The sequence below is a fragment of the Pocillopora verrucosa genome, chromosome 12 (assembly GCF_036669915.1).
Source record: "Pocillopora verrucosa isolate sample1 chromosome 12, ASM3666991v2, whole genome shotgun sequence".
Taxonomy (NCBI): Eukaryota; Metazoa; Cnidaria; class Anthozoa; order Scleractinia; family Pocilloporidae; genus Pocillopora; species Pocillopora verrucosa.
In genome coordinates, this window is record NC_089323.1 from 17,050,615 (window position 1) to 17,065,342 (window position 14,728).

A 14,728-nucleotide genomic window follows, 5' to 3' on the forward strand; every position below is an offset into this window, starting at 1 on the left:
CTTCCACAAAGATAGTGCAAGGTAACTATAATTGTAACTCTTCATCCTGGTGAAAGTAATCATCATTACTTTACCTCTTGTTTCATGACAGGAAATACTTTAATATATTGTTGTAACAAAATTTGGGCAAGGTGGCTAAATTAATCTTTATACAAGCAGAAAAAGATATAATGTAGATGTAGGAATAAGGCCCAACATTTATGGAAGAGGTCCATATGGACAGTGTTACTAAGCATATATAAATAAATCATAATTTGACCACTGGATTATAAAAAAAAGCACACTGACCCTCAAAGGTGAACTCTATCTAATTTCTACAACTGCACTTTACATGTGACAATCATTTCATTACTTCAATTGTTGGATCGAGAGCAACAATCTCTCAGTAATTAGAAATTGTTGGTTCTGCACTCCTTTGACAAACTATTTCACAGCACTGTAATGTTGGGTGGAATAACGTAGTTCAAAACAATTAATTAAATTCCCTGTCCATTTCTCCCTGGTACTCTCTCTGCAGTCTTGACTGCAAATTCAGGCATGCAAAATATCATTTGCTGAATGAGAGGTATTTACTCAAAATTCATATTTGCTGAGCATGAGGAGGAGAATACTTGTTGAATTTTTATTTTAATATTAATCCTCTGCATACCTATCACTCCTTTGGTAGACATTTTGATATTAATGCATCAATATTATCAAAACTCAGGAACAGTGATTGAGTCAAGATATGATATAATTCTGGACCAGCCCACGTGGCATACCTTAACCTGTCCACCTTCCTTATAATCTGTCCAAGTTGTCCCATCTGTGGATAATTGTAGAGTGTAGGTCTTCACCCACTGATCTGCTTGAGAATTCCCTTGAGTGGACACAGCACAGATGATATGAAGTGTCTGAAGATCAATCTGTAGATATGGGTTAGTGTCACTTGTTCCTGCACACCATGATGATCCTGATGTGTAGTTTAGTCGACCATTCTTGGCTGGTGTGCTGGCACTTTGTACTGAAGAAGCATTTATATTACTATCTGGAATTGTTCCACTTCCCATTCCAAGGCAAAAGTCAACACAAGCCCCTGTGGAAACAAGATTTACATTTGCACTATAACACAGTCATAATAATTATAGTAACATGGATAATGGTTGGATGTGAGAAACATATGCATATCTTGAATCTCTTTTTAAGGTATGTCTCCTAGAGTCCTGATGTCACAAATAGTAATAAATAGAGCTGGTCTGCCTCTAAAATTATTTGTAAATTTTATTATAAATTAGGAAGTTATCTGAATGTGATCATTAAAACAGCAAATTTTAAACATTAGGTGCCACTTTTCAAGGTGTCCATTTTTAAAGAAAATGAGGAAAGATTCAAGTTTCGAAAAACTGTTGTGCTGCATCAAAAGCATTGAAGCAAGATAGATATAAAGGAAAATAAATTGCTGTAGTGAATTTGAGAAACCTAGGTCATTAACCTTCCTTGGAGCAAAGAGAAGTTGACTTTTAGTGTAAATGTACAATATGGGGACGAGAGGCAAAAATGTACAGACCTATCCAAATTCGGTAATTGTGAAGAAGAGCTCCCCAAAAAACCTGTCGGCCGACTGTCGGTCAACTGTCGGCCGACTGTCGGCCGTTTGTCGAAATATAGGCTACCTGTCGGCCGACAGTGGACCGACAGTCGGCCGACTGTTGGTAATGTGTCGGTAACCTGTCGGTAGCTTGTCGGTAGCTTGTCCGTGAAACGTTAACACAAACCTTAATGTTTTCTCTCGGTTTTCGCTTGATACAACATCCAATATGTGTAATACGTTGACAATTGACTTTCAAGATTTGGTGGCTCCTAAAGGAGCCGTTTTGTGAGTGGTGAAATATACAAGATACTTCACTCGTAGAATCGTGATTTTAGCGGCGCGCGCCTAAATCAATTATCGCATCACGCATCCAAGTCTAATTATCGAATTGTTGCGTATAGTAATTTATTACGTAACATAACGAGTAAAAAGATTCACAGTTGTATCATTTATTAAACTTGAAATTGGAAATAGAAATTCATCCCAAACCTGCAAGATAGAGGACGATGTTAGCAACACAAATGCACAAGGTAAACATTATTGATACATACATAACATTCCATAAGAGGCAGCGTTGCATTGTTGGGCGATTTGAACGAAAGTGTTTGTATTGATACGTAGCTTATGGTTATCAGAGTTTTTGGCCGAGTTTTCGATTAAATTATCTTCCAATGCGATTCTTAGATTGTCTGGTGTGTTGTAAATTGCGCAAGTGATATATCCTATACGCATCTGATAACAACATTTTGGAAGAAACGTTTCTTTACATACTTTCAACTTTGCCGTCGATCGGTAAGTAGGTGAAGTCTGTCGAGTCATACATCACCATTACGGATTGTTATGTCACGTTAACTGTTCGTTTTTAACACAATTTTTCTTTTTTCTTAACCTGTCGGTAACCTGTTGGTTAGTTGTCGGTAGACTGTCGGTAACCTGTCGGCCAACAGTTGACCGACAGTCGGCCGACATGTTTTTTGGGGAGCTCTTCTTCACAATTACCCCAAATTCAAAGCTTTTGAGTAGATAGGAAAGGTGGAATAAATTTCCAGAGTACTTTAACCTGAAATTGAAGCAAATCTTATCACACAATTACTTCGTTGAAACACAATAGTTTCAGAACTGTCTGTATTTCGAATTGCTGAATAATTAAGTTTAATTTCACTTTCGTATAGTTCTCCATGCATCCAAATTGAGCTTGATGTAATAGTAAATAAATTTTAAACTGTACTATTCTTTTTAAGATGACATTTTAATTAAAAAAAAAAGGAATTCCAACGGACCCTCGTTTCTTTCTGATGTCGATTCTATCCGCATTGAGGATTAACCTGTGACTGTGTGAGAAAGCCTACGGCTACAGCACTCATGACTGAAAGAAATCTCCAATCAAGTAACCTGAACGTAAATTTTAACATAGAAAGATAAACCTTTCTAATTGATTAAAAATGATGCAGTGCTCACCTGAAGTCAATGGAAGAAGTGCAGCGAGAAAAGCTACCCGGAAACAAAGATTAAATTGCGTCATGTTTCGATTGAGTGTGTCACGGTATGCGCGTATCACGATCGTTTTGCTTGACCGGTCTTTTGTAACAGAAAGCTCAGCCGAAAAAAGATTGTCCCCTCACTATTTACACTTGGCTTTGTATGATTTGTGGCAATATCGTCCGCAATTCCTGCAAAACAATCAGACTCTTCGTCCATTAACAAGATGACAGAAGACTGCAGTTGTTGATATTTCCCACAATGCTATGGGCTGTAGCTCACATTTCAGTATCTTTCAGCTGATTTCAGTTCTTAGGGCCTGTTTACACGGAAGTGGGGGACCCCGGGTAGGTGAGGTAACCCGCCTAGGTGGGGTAACCCGCCTGTCCATAAAAGTTCTTACTTTATTTTGATGACGTTTACATGATAAGTGGGGTGACCCGCCTAGGCGTGTTTTAAAACTTTGTACATTTCCCAGCCGTCTCATGGCAGAAATCACCAGAAACCGCAACGGTCACACAAGGAGTGTAAAATGTTCACATTTCGGAATATTTAGCGTTGTAAATCGACTATATTTGGTTTCACAAACTATTCCATATAACGTATTAGGTCAACGGTTTCTCGCGAAACCAAACACCGCGTAACAGAACGCTTGACGCTTTCATCAATAAATACATATGTCTCCGAGAATTAATCTTTCGTCTCGAGATGTGAGCTTGGGACGCCTCTGCTCAAACTCCTTAATTAATTGCAAGTGCAACAACACCCCAGCACCCAGGGGTTGTAAGATTGCATGTAAACGCGTTTTATTTTTCGACCACGGCTAGGCGGGTTACCTCACCTACCTGGGGTCCCCCGCCTCCATGTAAACAAGCCCTTATCCAGCTTTCGAGTTAGAATTTAACTGCCTTATCAAAGATGAGATAGCAGTTAGTTTACATTCTCAGATTTCCTTATACCCATGTATATAGGAAAAGACAAAGGAAGTAAAAAACGACTAAATTATCGACCGACACAAAAATTACATCGAATTCCCCATCTTCGCCCGCTGACATAAATAAAAAAATTCGCTTTTTAGCACACAGAGAAGTTTTTTAAGAAAACAAAAGAAAAATAGACAACAGCCAATAATATGCCTAATGAACCTCTCTACCACCCTATGACATCACGCAAAATCCCCCAGGACGGGAGGGTGGATGAGAAGAAAAACGAAACAGTACCATACAAGATCTCTGATGTACGCTCTAATTGAAAACTGACGCGAAATGAAACACGAAACTATTAGAGCCTGATACCAGAGGGTGTTTGTTGCGCAATTAATTCCTTTGAATACGTGCTTGTCCACAGGGGGTAACAAGAAAGACGATCGACTAAGGCAGGATCAGCTACTGTTTAGGACATAAAATTTTGAATTTTTTAGGGTTTCCACATGCAATCACTTTCTTGAAACAAATCTTAAAAATAAGAAGTAAAACGAGCTCCGTGACAAGGATGGAGAAAGAAAAATTGTCTTAAGTGCGAGAGCTGCTGAAAAATATAATTTTAATAGGCATTTTCGAAAAAGCTTATCAGACTTTTAAAAGCAGCAATAATCAAACAAACTCCACGATAGGTCACAACCTTCAAACGTACTCGCTTATATACGTCAATAGAGTTGCTAACCATCAATTATTCTGAACAAGAGTGTAACTAATTTTCTACTGCGACGGTACTTAGCAAGCAGAGGTCAGTAGTACTAAGACAACAGAAAAACTGGGCCTAGTAATATCGAAATGAATGTGAAAAAAAGATTTAAGGGTAGGTCATGGTAGTCCTTCGATTGCAGCGGTGCTGCTCGCGCTAACCGCTCGTGCAAATTCCCATGCATATCTACCAAAAGAGGGAACCTCGTCAAACGCAGAAAATAAGAGCTGTGACTGAATGATATTGCATCCGAACTAATAACGGTATTTGGCAACAAGCTGCGTAGCAGGCAAAACGTGTGGTAAGTAGAAGTTCGACGGTGAATATTTTCAGCAACTGAACCCTGGCTAAGACTGAGTATTAAATAAACGGAGTTTTGTGTCGCGTGTCTGGTTTTCGACAAAAAATACTTGACAACGAAATGTTATTGCATGAAAAGAAGTGGATAAAAGAGACATGATATACCAAAGTCAGGCACATCTTTTTGTGGAAACACTTTATTCCATTATCTACAACTACTCTGTTGCTCAAGTTCTGTGCATTTTAAATGCTTACTAAAATGTTATTGCCTCGGAAAAACTTCTCCAAGCATTTTCTTCAATCAGTAAGTGCTCTGTAAGTAAAAAATATCTCACGGAGCAAAAATATTGTACTATTTTCCATTCTCTTATCTACAAACACCTACCAATAATACTCTGTTGCTTAACATTTTTCAATTGCAATACATTGTCTTTACAGTTAAGAAGAATTTACTTAAAAATATGATGAAAACGTCCTTATGTCCAATAAATGACTCAGAAAAGAGAACCCTTTTAAAAGGGTAAAATATAAGGAACAACTTTCAGTACTGGTAAAAAAAAATATATGACATTGTTACGCTTTGTTCTATGTTTACATCCAATGACTCTTTAAAAAAAATGGCATATTTAATTCTTTCATTTTTACTGCTGGTTCAGAGCACACCTTAAGTTGAATTCGAATTCTCGTGCTGCTACCGGTGTAAAATGTTGTGGATTGAATCTCACTTGATAACAGGGATTCATTTAGAAAAGTAAGTTTTTATGCATGTGCCACTGTCTCCTATGAGGTTTCGTTTAGTTTGGGGACCTCGCCCAAAGTTATGAATTTTATTTACTTCTCATTCGAGGTTATAACTAAATGTTCAGATCTGGCTATACGCGATTCCATCTTATGAAATTTCACACCAATAGTAAAAGATACAATTATACAGATACATGTAAAATATAAGACAGATATAAGAAATTAATTTTAAATGGACCAAATCAAAGGTTATTGCGCGTTGAAGAAGTCTTTAAGGCCTTACTTCAAAACTGCCTTGATCACAAACTAACAAAGGTCATGTCTGTTCTTGTAGTAAACAGAATAAATTCGCAAACAGGATCTACTGGGTAAGCTAGTGTTACCAGTGTATCTTGTATATTTGCCTTACAGCTATATCAGATAACCGCACTCTATGCGACACTGCGATAGTAAGAGTGATCATGACGATAATAAGGAGGAGAAAACTTCAAACGTATGCATTTCATTGCCGAATTACGAAGTGCTTCTTTAAGCGAGACAAGAACAAAGTCTTTCACAAACCGAAGTACCGTTTCTAATTACCAATTAGATTCCATGTAGGCGTGTGTCTGTTCTGTTATGTATGACGTCAAAATGTGGTAAGAACTTAAGTGTGGCACACGAAGCGCAGTCGAGTCTGGCACTGTTCTTTTTAGCACATTTTGACGTCTTCTGTGACTTATTACAGAACAGATTCACGGCAACATGGAATCTCTTTGTATTTACAATGAAGAAGCAAGATATTGTTAAATGGTGACGCCATCTATGCGTCTGTCCTCCATTAGATCATACAGAACAAATCAACATGCACATATAACTAAGCATAGCATAAAACACAAGATGGACAATCTGAACTAGAAGGATACAAAATTAGTTGAAAGATTAGCATAATTCCACATACACTTCTTCATTTTGTTTCTCGCCATTTTCTTTCTGAAACACCACATTGTAATATCCGGGGTTCTCGGGTTCTTCCTGTAACGACTGATGCTCAGTAGGAATATGAGACTCTTGGTTCGAAGGCCTGAGTTTGAGTTCCGTATATAAGTCCGGGTCTGAAGCGTGCTGATCACGTCGCTGTTGATCAGGTGAAGATTTGACGCCATCAAAGTCAGTTTTTTCTTCACTCTGTGTCCTTTTATTGGGAACAGCTCGTCTCCGCTGCCATATCAGCCCACAAATTATAATGAGCAACACGACCACAATACAAGACAGCACCATTACACTAGCAAGGAAGATGCTTTGTGTATCTGGTGAAAGAAAACAAACGATTTTCAAACTAACTATCAGCTATCAACTATATTGCATATAGCTCTGTTTTGATTAAGTTACAACCGAACAGGCCAATTATGATATATGGAATGATCTACCTGTATTGCACATTATTATATCTTTCTAATTGAAGAAAGAAAATGTACCTTCATACCGAGAAACGTCGGCGTGTGAGACCACCACACAATATTGCTTTTGATACATAAATGGCTATACCAAACAACTGTAATTAGAAGCCCATAAACTCCACACTGGACTTCAAAGCTCTAGGCTTTCCAAAATTTTTTGAGAAGAAAATATTTAAGCACGTTCGAATATTAAGGAATATTTACCGTTTTGAGGGCATTTACCGCCATCATCTTCATTTTCCTTAGGAGAAAGCAGAGTGATTTTAAGCTCTGTTGACCCAAAGCTGTTTGTAGCGTGACACACATACTCCCCATAATCATGTGAACTCTGTGGCGTGACGATGATACTGTTATTCATGAACTTGATGCCATCACCAGTTGGAAACTGGTCATCTTTCGTCCAAGTGTAGTTAAACGGAATATAACTTGTTGCTTGACATGAAAGAAAACACGGACTTTGCTTTTCACATATCACTGAGGAAGGGGAAAATTCTTCGATAATTCTGGGTGGCACTGTGCGAAAAAAGAGAAAAACGAAATGATAGCAAAACAAATTCAGACAAAATCATGCTCGTGACAACAGAGCAAAGGTGTAAAAAACATGTGGGAACACTACTAGGATCTATTATTTGGTTTGCGCGCTGAGTGGTGGTTTGTTTGGTTGTTATCAGTGTTGTTTTATTTCTTTCACCCTTAAACTACAATTTTCTAATATTTGGTTAGTACTCAGTACACACATTAATTCATCAATGACTTGTTAATAAGTGGCTGGAGTAAGGTTGAGACCAGTTGCCATGGTGATTGTCGTGATGCTTAGAAGAACCATGATTAGTCATTCATTTTGGTAGAGGTGGGCAATTTCTGTAACTTAAAATAATAAAAAAATACTCTTATTCCTTCACAGACTTATTTCACGAAAGGAAATGCAAATGTTATTGTTACCCAATATCCAATGCAAATGTGACAAACTTTCTACGTACCAGCGACAATCACTATCGTAGCAGTTCGGCTCTCTCCAAACATGTTCATTGCTTTACACTCATAAACGCCACTGTCACCAGGAACAACATCCCTTATAATAAGTATTTTCTCGTTGTTCTCGAACTGAGCGCGAGGTATACTGCTTAGTCCATCTTTGGTCCAGGTAACAGAAGCATTAGCGTCTCCACTAACCTCACAAGTCAACATTGCCAGTTTGCCAATTTCTGTAACGGTTGTCTTTGGGAGACCTTTGATGATAGGTTTACCTGAGTTGTTATAAACATGGATTATTTTTTCCTTAACAAATAACAAGGCACAAATACAGCAGTAAGGCTTTGCAGCCTATCCCTTCCCGACTAAAAAATAATTTAAAAGCACCTCGGTTGAGAAGAAACTTACAAACTCTGAAAGAAAACCAACAGAGCATGAAAGTCTCATACCAATAAAGAAACTCACAGACTACATTGAGCTAACTTTGGTTGCTGAATGCTAGATGCCTCTGAAAAAGGAAAAGTATACCAAAAAAGACATTCAAAACATCAATACCTTTGGTGTCGATGTCTATAAAGTTACTGGAGACATAAACCGTCTGCAAAATACAACCACAAAAAACCAATTATTCATCTGTAACCTTTTGCTGCGTTTGGGTATGGTGTGGTGACTTAGACCTCTTCAGCATCTCAAGTCTACTAAAAGCTGCTGTTATAGCACTGCATTCACTAAGACCAAAGAGCTGGTAAACAACGGCAAGAAAATAGCTTAGGAGGGGAAAATTCCGGAGACATCTGGGTGCAGACTCGGAGTAAGCGAATGCAAGAACCTTAAAACCATGGGTCAATTTTGTCACTAAGTTCTTACTCTGAATTCATACTACATCCCTCTCTTATGACAAAAGTTTTTTTCGAGTACCTCGGAAACAAAAGCCCTGAGGAACACTTTGTAGTTTGTATTCAGCTGCAGAGGTTTGTTGTAATAAAAGTGATCACCACTACTTCTCTTATTCCTTTCTTTACTGCTGGATTCCGTTTCGTCTCCAACAACAAATTCTCGATTTTTATCAAAGTCACTTCCGTTAAACTGAAAAGCGACATAAGCAGCAGGAACTGCAGATTTGTGCGCTTTTTCATACGTCATCATGTCTTGTGTTGTAAATCTTTCCGGTGGGTTTACAGCACCAGTATAGTTTGAGCTATATGTAATGATGATAACTTGGAAAAACCTGCAAGATACGTTACATGATATTTTTTATGTCAACAGTATCTTGTAGTGTCATTTGTTACTTATATTTTCTTCCGCATTAGCACATAGCAATGCACAAGATGTCTCATGACGATAACCGTAAAAAGAAAATGAACTTTATGTTACCCCTTGAATATTGTAAAATAGGAATACAGCCAAAATTAGCGTGAAGTTGCTTAGTCAATCGTACCTTGCATTTCCAGGAAAATGTGGAAGCGTGACTTTAACTGAAATTCCTCCTTCATTTGATTTTGCAGAAAACGAAGGTGAAGATGGCGTTTCTTTAGACCAAACCGCAGCTGGAGAGAAGTGAAAGAAGGCTTTGAAAAACATTTTGCGTTATATATATTTATCAGTTCTTACTCTGAAGGAAAATGATGAGGTTACATTTATGTTTTTATCACACACTCAAAGAGATCTTCAATCACTTGCCTTCGCTCGAAACCTACATACTTTTTCAGTGCTTCCCACACTTTCTCACAAGTTTTTCCACCTTTCAGTTCTACTCCCTCCCTGAAAATTGCCTCATTACAACTGCCTACAGACTTCCTTACCCAATGTCTGCACCATTACAGGGTTGCTGTAGGGTCCAGGCCCCACAACAGTGTATCCTCTAACAGACACCTCATACTTGGCACACAAAGAGAGTCCAGTCACGATAACATAAGTGGTGGTCGTGTTAATGGTTGAATTATAGGAAGACTTGATCGCTGTACAGTTTTCTACTACACTGAGCCTAACTTCGTAGTTTATGATAATGCCATTGGCTACTTCTCTTGACAGTCCACGCCAAGTTATATTGAATTTTGCGGAGCTCACTGCAGAGGAAGATATATCTTCTGGTCCATGACTGGGCTCTATTTGATAAAAAAGGGAAAATAATTAAAAATTTATAACTACTCTTGGGTGAAAAGCTAATCTGACGCGAAATAGAATTACACAATCATAGTCTCAAAATACATGTAATAGATATATCGCAATGATTCGATTGAGCGTCCTCGTCCTCAATAAGCACTCCCTATTTAATAACCGCACCCCTCGAAGTTATTTTTGTTTATAACCGCCCCTATTCTAATGAGCGCCCCTATTAAGTGAGCACCCTTATTCAATTAAGTGCTAAAATAGGGACGCAGAGTTAAGAAATGCAAATTGTGCATTTGTAGTTCTGCAAGCATAGCATAGCGCTCCAGGTTGGGACTTTTTTGGTCGCCATGGCAAGTGAAAAATATATCTCGCGAATAAACATGACAAAAATCGCCAATTGACGACCAACAGACCAAAAAAAAAAGGGGGGGGGGAAGAAAAACGTTCAGTTACTCCCAAATATGCATAAACCTGAAATGTGTAGAACCAAGTCGAACTGATTTTGTTGAGATAAACTTAATTTCATATTTTTATATTACGTGCAGCACTTAGCCCTAAGTCTCAACTTTGCATTAAGAAGTATGGTGACTAAATATCAAGTGTTTCAAGACGTTACTTACAATTTGGAAGGTTTAAATAAAATATTTCATTTCACTTTAAATAAGAAATATTTCTCGGCTGAGCAGTAAGTAGACCGAAATCTTATTTTACAAACACGATTAATATTTTGTTACTCGGTCTCAGAAACTTTTCGGTGAATCGTTCTGCTTCCAGACATCACAGTTTCTTCATTCTCTCTTTCTTGACCGTTTTTACAATCGTTTAATCTGCACGGGATAAAACTTACCTAGTAAAGTTGGCGAATGAAAGTGTTATGATCGCATCATTTGGCTCACTACCTACCACGTGTCATATACGGTAGTGGAACACTACAATGTTTGTAAGCGGGGGGAAGGGGAGAAAAGGCGATCAAATTTTTGTATGACCATTTTACAGTTGAAGGTCGCCAAAAGGCGACTTTTTGAAAAATTGAACTTAGAGCCCCTGTGACAAGAGCCTTTCGGTGAGACAAAAATACAACATGGCAAGTTTTAACAGCGTATGCCACATGTACATAGGCGAATTTGCTGTTCGTAAAAATGCTATAATTTAAGAAAACTGATTGCCATAAAATGGACACATTTCAAGTTAAATGTGACATTATATGTATTTTCCCTACTTATCACTTTTAACAGTGCCACCACCCCACTTAAATGGCCTTCTCACTCACTAGAGCCTTCTTCAAATTGGACATTTAATGCATGCACAGGAACAGGTGTATTTCTAAAATTACATGTTGGGAATATAATTTGTGTTAAGATCTATCACATCAGAGATATGGCAAACAAACACATTGAACAAGTTTTCTAAAGACTGTTTGATCTCTTCTTTTAGGTTAAATACCATTCTATTGAGACATTTGTAGCATCCACAAACTTCTGAATTTTATAAAAATAGATAGATTCCTATTTCTTACCCGCCTCCTTTGTTTTCTCATAAACAACTGTACTTTTTGGTCCATCCCCAACAGAAGTGAATGCCAATATTTGAAATTCATATTCTGTGTACTTATCAAGCCTAGTGACCTCTTGAGAGCGAGTTGCTTGACTGTTAATGGGCTGCATGCTTGCTAGCCCTAATGAGCCTTTCTTTTTGTAGAACAATTTATATCCTGTGATGATTCCATTTCTGGAGTCTTTTGGTGGTAACTGCCAGGATGCTGTAATACTTGTAGAAGTGCTTGCAGCTAGAGTAAAGCCACTAGGCGGCAGTGAAGGAACTGCAATTGAGAAGTTGCATATGGTTATATAAGAAATGATAACAATCATAGCGATAAACAGAGTCATTATGATTGTCATCTTCTTATTATTTTTAATCAAATAATTACTTAATAGCAGCAACCAGTAAACGAACGCTATCACTCTTGTGATCTCTCCGTCTTTACTACGAACTGAGAGTTGTTTTGTTCTGAGCGTCCAGTTCGTATGTTTTAATACTTCTGTCATTGCCATTCTGGAAAGCCAAGTCTACCAGACTCTTAGCCAGTTGTTTGTGCTTGATGGGTTTTTCCTTTTCGAGCACTCTCCTTCAAACTTTGAATTAAAACGTTGTTACTTTCTGCCGACCAGCCGCCATTTGCGAAATTCTTGTAAATCAATTTAATTTCAACTTTTTCTTACTTAATTTCAACTATCTGCACTGTTGGAGATAAATTGACGTGTTGTCGACCAATTAGGTGGGTAATTTATGTTGAAAATATGCCATATTCGGAAGTGGTCTTGAGCTTCATATAAAGAATCTGATTATATTTTTGCTCCTATTTGTAGAATGCCTCTTCCAGTGAGGAACACAAATTTGAATCAGAATATCAGTGCCGTGTTTTTTGTGTTTGTGTTTTTTTTTAATATTAATGCCACTCAGGAACAAGTGAAAGAAGAAAAAAAAGGCAGACTAAAATCCAAAAATTTCTTATAAATTTGCAACGCAGTTAAGCAGCTGAGGGCACACCATCTAGGTCTAAATCCAGAGGAAGGCAACCAATAACAACAGCCAACATAATTGTTAATATTCAATTGCATGCTTGTAATTTCATGAGTAAATAGTCATGATTTGATGGCCAATCAGAATGCTTACACTGTATTAGTTATCTTCAACGACTCACTGATATAACGATATGTTAAATCATGGTTATTAAAATTGCATATTGCATAATTATAGATTTTCATTTTTCACATCACATCAGAAAACTGTATAAGAAGGGTAGGTGTATCTGACCTTTTAGTAAAAAGTCATAACATTTTTAGAAGATAAAACAAAAAGGTACTCTAACCATCTTCTTTTGTTCTCTCAACAACAACAGAGCTGTTTACGCCATCACCAGCAGAAGTAAAGGCCAACACTTGAAATTCATACTCTGTGTACTCATTAAGCCCATTGACATTTTTGTTTAAAGCTGATTCACTGTTGATAAAAAGAATGGTGCCTGAGCCTGACGAGTCTTTCCTTTTGTAAAACAATTTGAATCCTTTAATTATTCCATTCCTGGAGTTTGCTGGTGGTAGTTGCCATGATGCTGTTAAACCAGTAGAGGAGGTTGGAGTGACATTGAAGTTAGATGGAGGTTGTGAAGGAGCTGCAATTGAGCAGTAGTGTTTTCTATTAGTTTTATTTGCTGTAAAAATTTTTCAAAACTTCTATCACATCTTAACTTGCCACATGAATATAAATGCTGTCGTGGTTTGGTAAACTAAAGTAATCAATTTATTCCAAACTATTCAATTGTTTAGCCTTCTCATTATGAGATTGGTATCCAATAAACCTGTAATGCAGATCCAAATTCAGAAAATATGGTTCACATACCATCTTCCATTGTTCTTTTCACTTTCGCTAAACTTTTTGGTCCATCACCATCAGAAGTGAAGGCCAAAACTTGAAATTCATATTCTGTGTACTTATTAAGCCCACTGACAGTTCTATTTAATGTTGCTCCATCGCTAGTAGTCAAGGTTGTTGCTGACCCAGCAGAACCTTTCTTTTTGTAAAACAATTTAAACCCTGCAATGTTTCCATGTCTGGCAAAGACTGGTGGTAACTGCCAAGAAGCTGTGATGCTGGTAGAAGAGCTGGCAGTCAACTGGAAGGTGGTGGGAGGTTGTGATGGAACTGTATTAACAACAAGAGATGTATGCTTGAATTCACAGATGATAATTGATGGGAAGTTCAAAAAGGAACATTTCATTAACCACCATGGTAAACCTAATAGGCAGTCTATATTGATTAAAAGCAGTGTGGAGGATCACCTGGAGTGATGACTTTGTTTGTCCATTAACCATACTTTCCCCATGATGTTCTTTATGATTTAGACTTCACGACTTTGTTGATAACATTTGACAACATTTCACAGCCATCTCCAACATTTACTTTGGATATTCATCAATAACAATGCCCTCATAAATGTAAATTACCCAATCCTGCCTTAATTTCCCTTATATTTACTTATTGTGACTTCATTTTGTACCAGGGGGACAAAAATGAGAGCAAATAAATACCTTTAGTCAAAAGTATTCCATAAGCCTCCACCCTCAGAACCTTGAACAAATTGTACTTTGTTGGCAGAAAGCGTATAAACTTTGCACTTGCAAATTCCTTTAGACTGTTTTTCACTGTGTCAGTTTTTCCTGAATTTCCTGGAAAGGCCTGTTATACAAAAGGTGATAGTGATGTATTGAAACTTGGCATTGGTAATAGTTTACTGTTATTTGGGAAATGAGATCAAATTAAAATCTGCAATTTGCAAATCAGTGAAAATCTGTAATTTGTAAAATAAAAATCTGTAACTTGGAAAAAGAACACAACATGAGAATCTAGCTGTAATGTGCAGCCCATTGTCTGC

General features: G+C 37.5%; 2 protein-coding genes across 6 annotated transcripts in view; both read right to left on the reverse strand.

Annotated features, from left to right (window-relative positions):
• Positions 1 to 3,296, reverse strand: part of LOC131799840 (uncharacterized) — a 75,323-nt gene extending 72,027 nt beyond the window's left edge. For 4 of the 5 annotated variants that reach the window (XM_066159492.1, XM_066159491.1, XM_066159490.1 and 1 more), the window contains exons 1-2: positions 3,029 to 3,296; positions 762 to 1,075 (exon numbers count right to left, since the gene is read on the reverse strand). In XM_066159492.1, coding sequence (XP_066015589.1) covers positions 762 to 1,075; positions 3,029 to 3,092 — 378 coding nt within the window. In that variant the 5' untranslated portion in view covers positions 3,093 to 3,296. Of the gene's footprint in view, positions 1 to 761; positions 1,076 to 1,546; positions 1,597 to 3,028 lie in introns of those variants that run through there. The other variant, XM_066159493.1, reaches the window with a different exon arrangement.
• A 1,924-nt stretch (positions 3,297 to 5,220) lies between these two features.
• LOC131799861 (uncharacterized) overlaps positions 5,221 to 14,728 on the reverse strand; it is a 30,468-nt gene continuing 20,960 nt past the window's right edge. The window contains exons 17-27 of the mRNA XM_066158915.1: positions 14,385 to 14,532; positions 13,696 to 13,998; positions 13,166 to 13,468; positions 11,813 to 12,115; positions 9,987 to 10,289; positions 9,623 to 9,731; positions 9,103 to 9,412; positions 8,740 to 8,782; positions 8,193 to 8,459; positions 7,435 to 7,725; positions 5,221 to 7,062 (exon numbers count right to left, since the gene is read on the reverse strand). Coding sequence (XP_066015012.1) covers positions 6,695 to 7,062; positions 7,435 to 7,725; positions 8,193 to 8,459; positions 8,740 to 8,782; positions 9,103 to 9,412; positions 9,623 to 9,731; positions 9,987 to 10,289; positions 11,813 to 12,115; positions 13,166 to 13,468; positions 13,696 to 13,998; positions 14,385 to 14,532 — 2,748 coding nt within the window. The 3' untranslated portion in view covers positions 5,221 to 6,694. The remainder of the gene's footprint in view (positions 7,063 to 7,434; positions 7,726 to 8,192; positions 8,460 to 8,739; positions 8,783 to 9,102; positions 9,413 to 9,622; positions 9,732 to 9,986; positions 10,290 to 11,812; positions 12,116 to 13,165; positions 13,469 to 13,695; positions 13,999 to 14,384; positions 14,533 to 14,728) is intronic.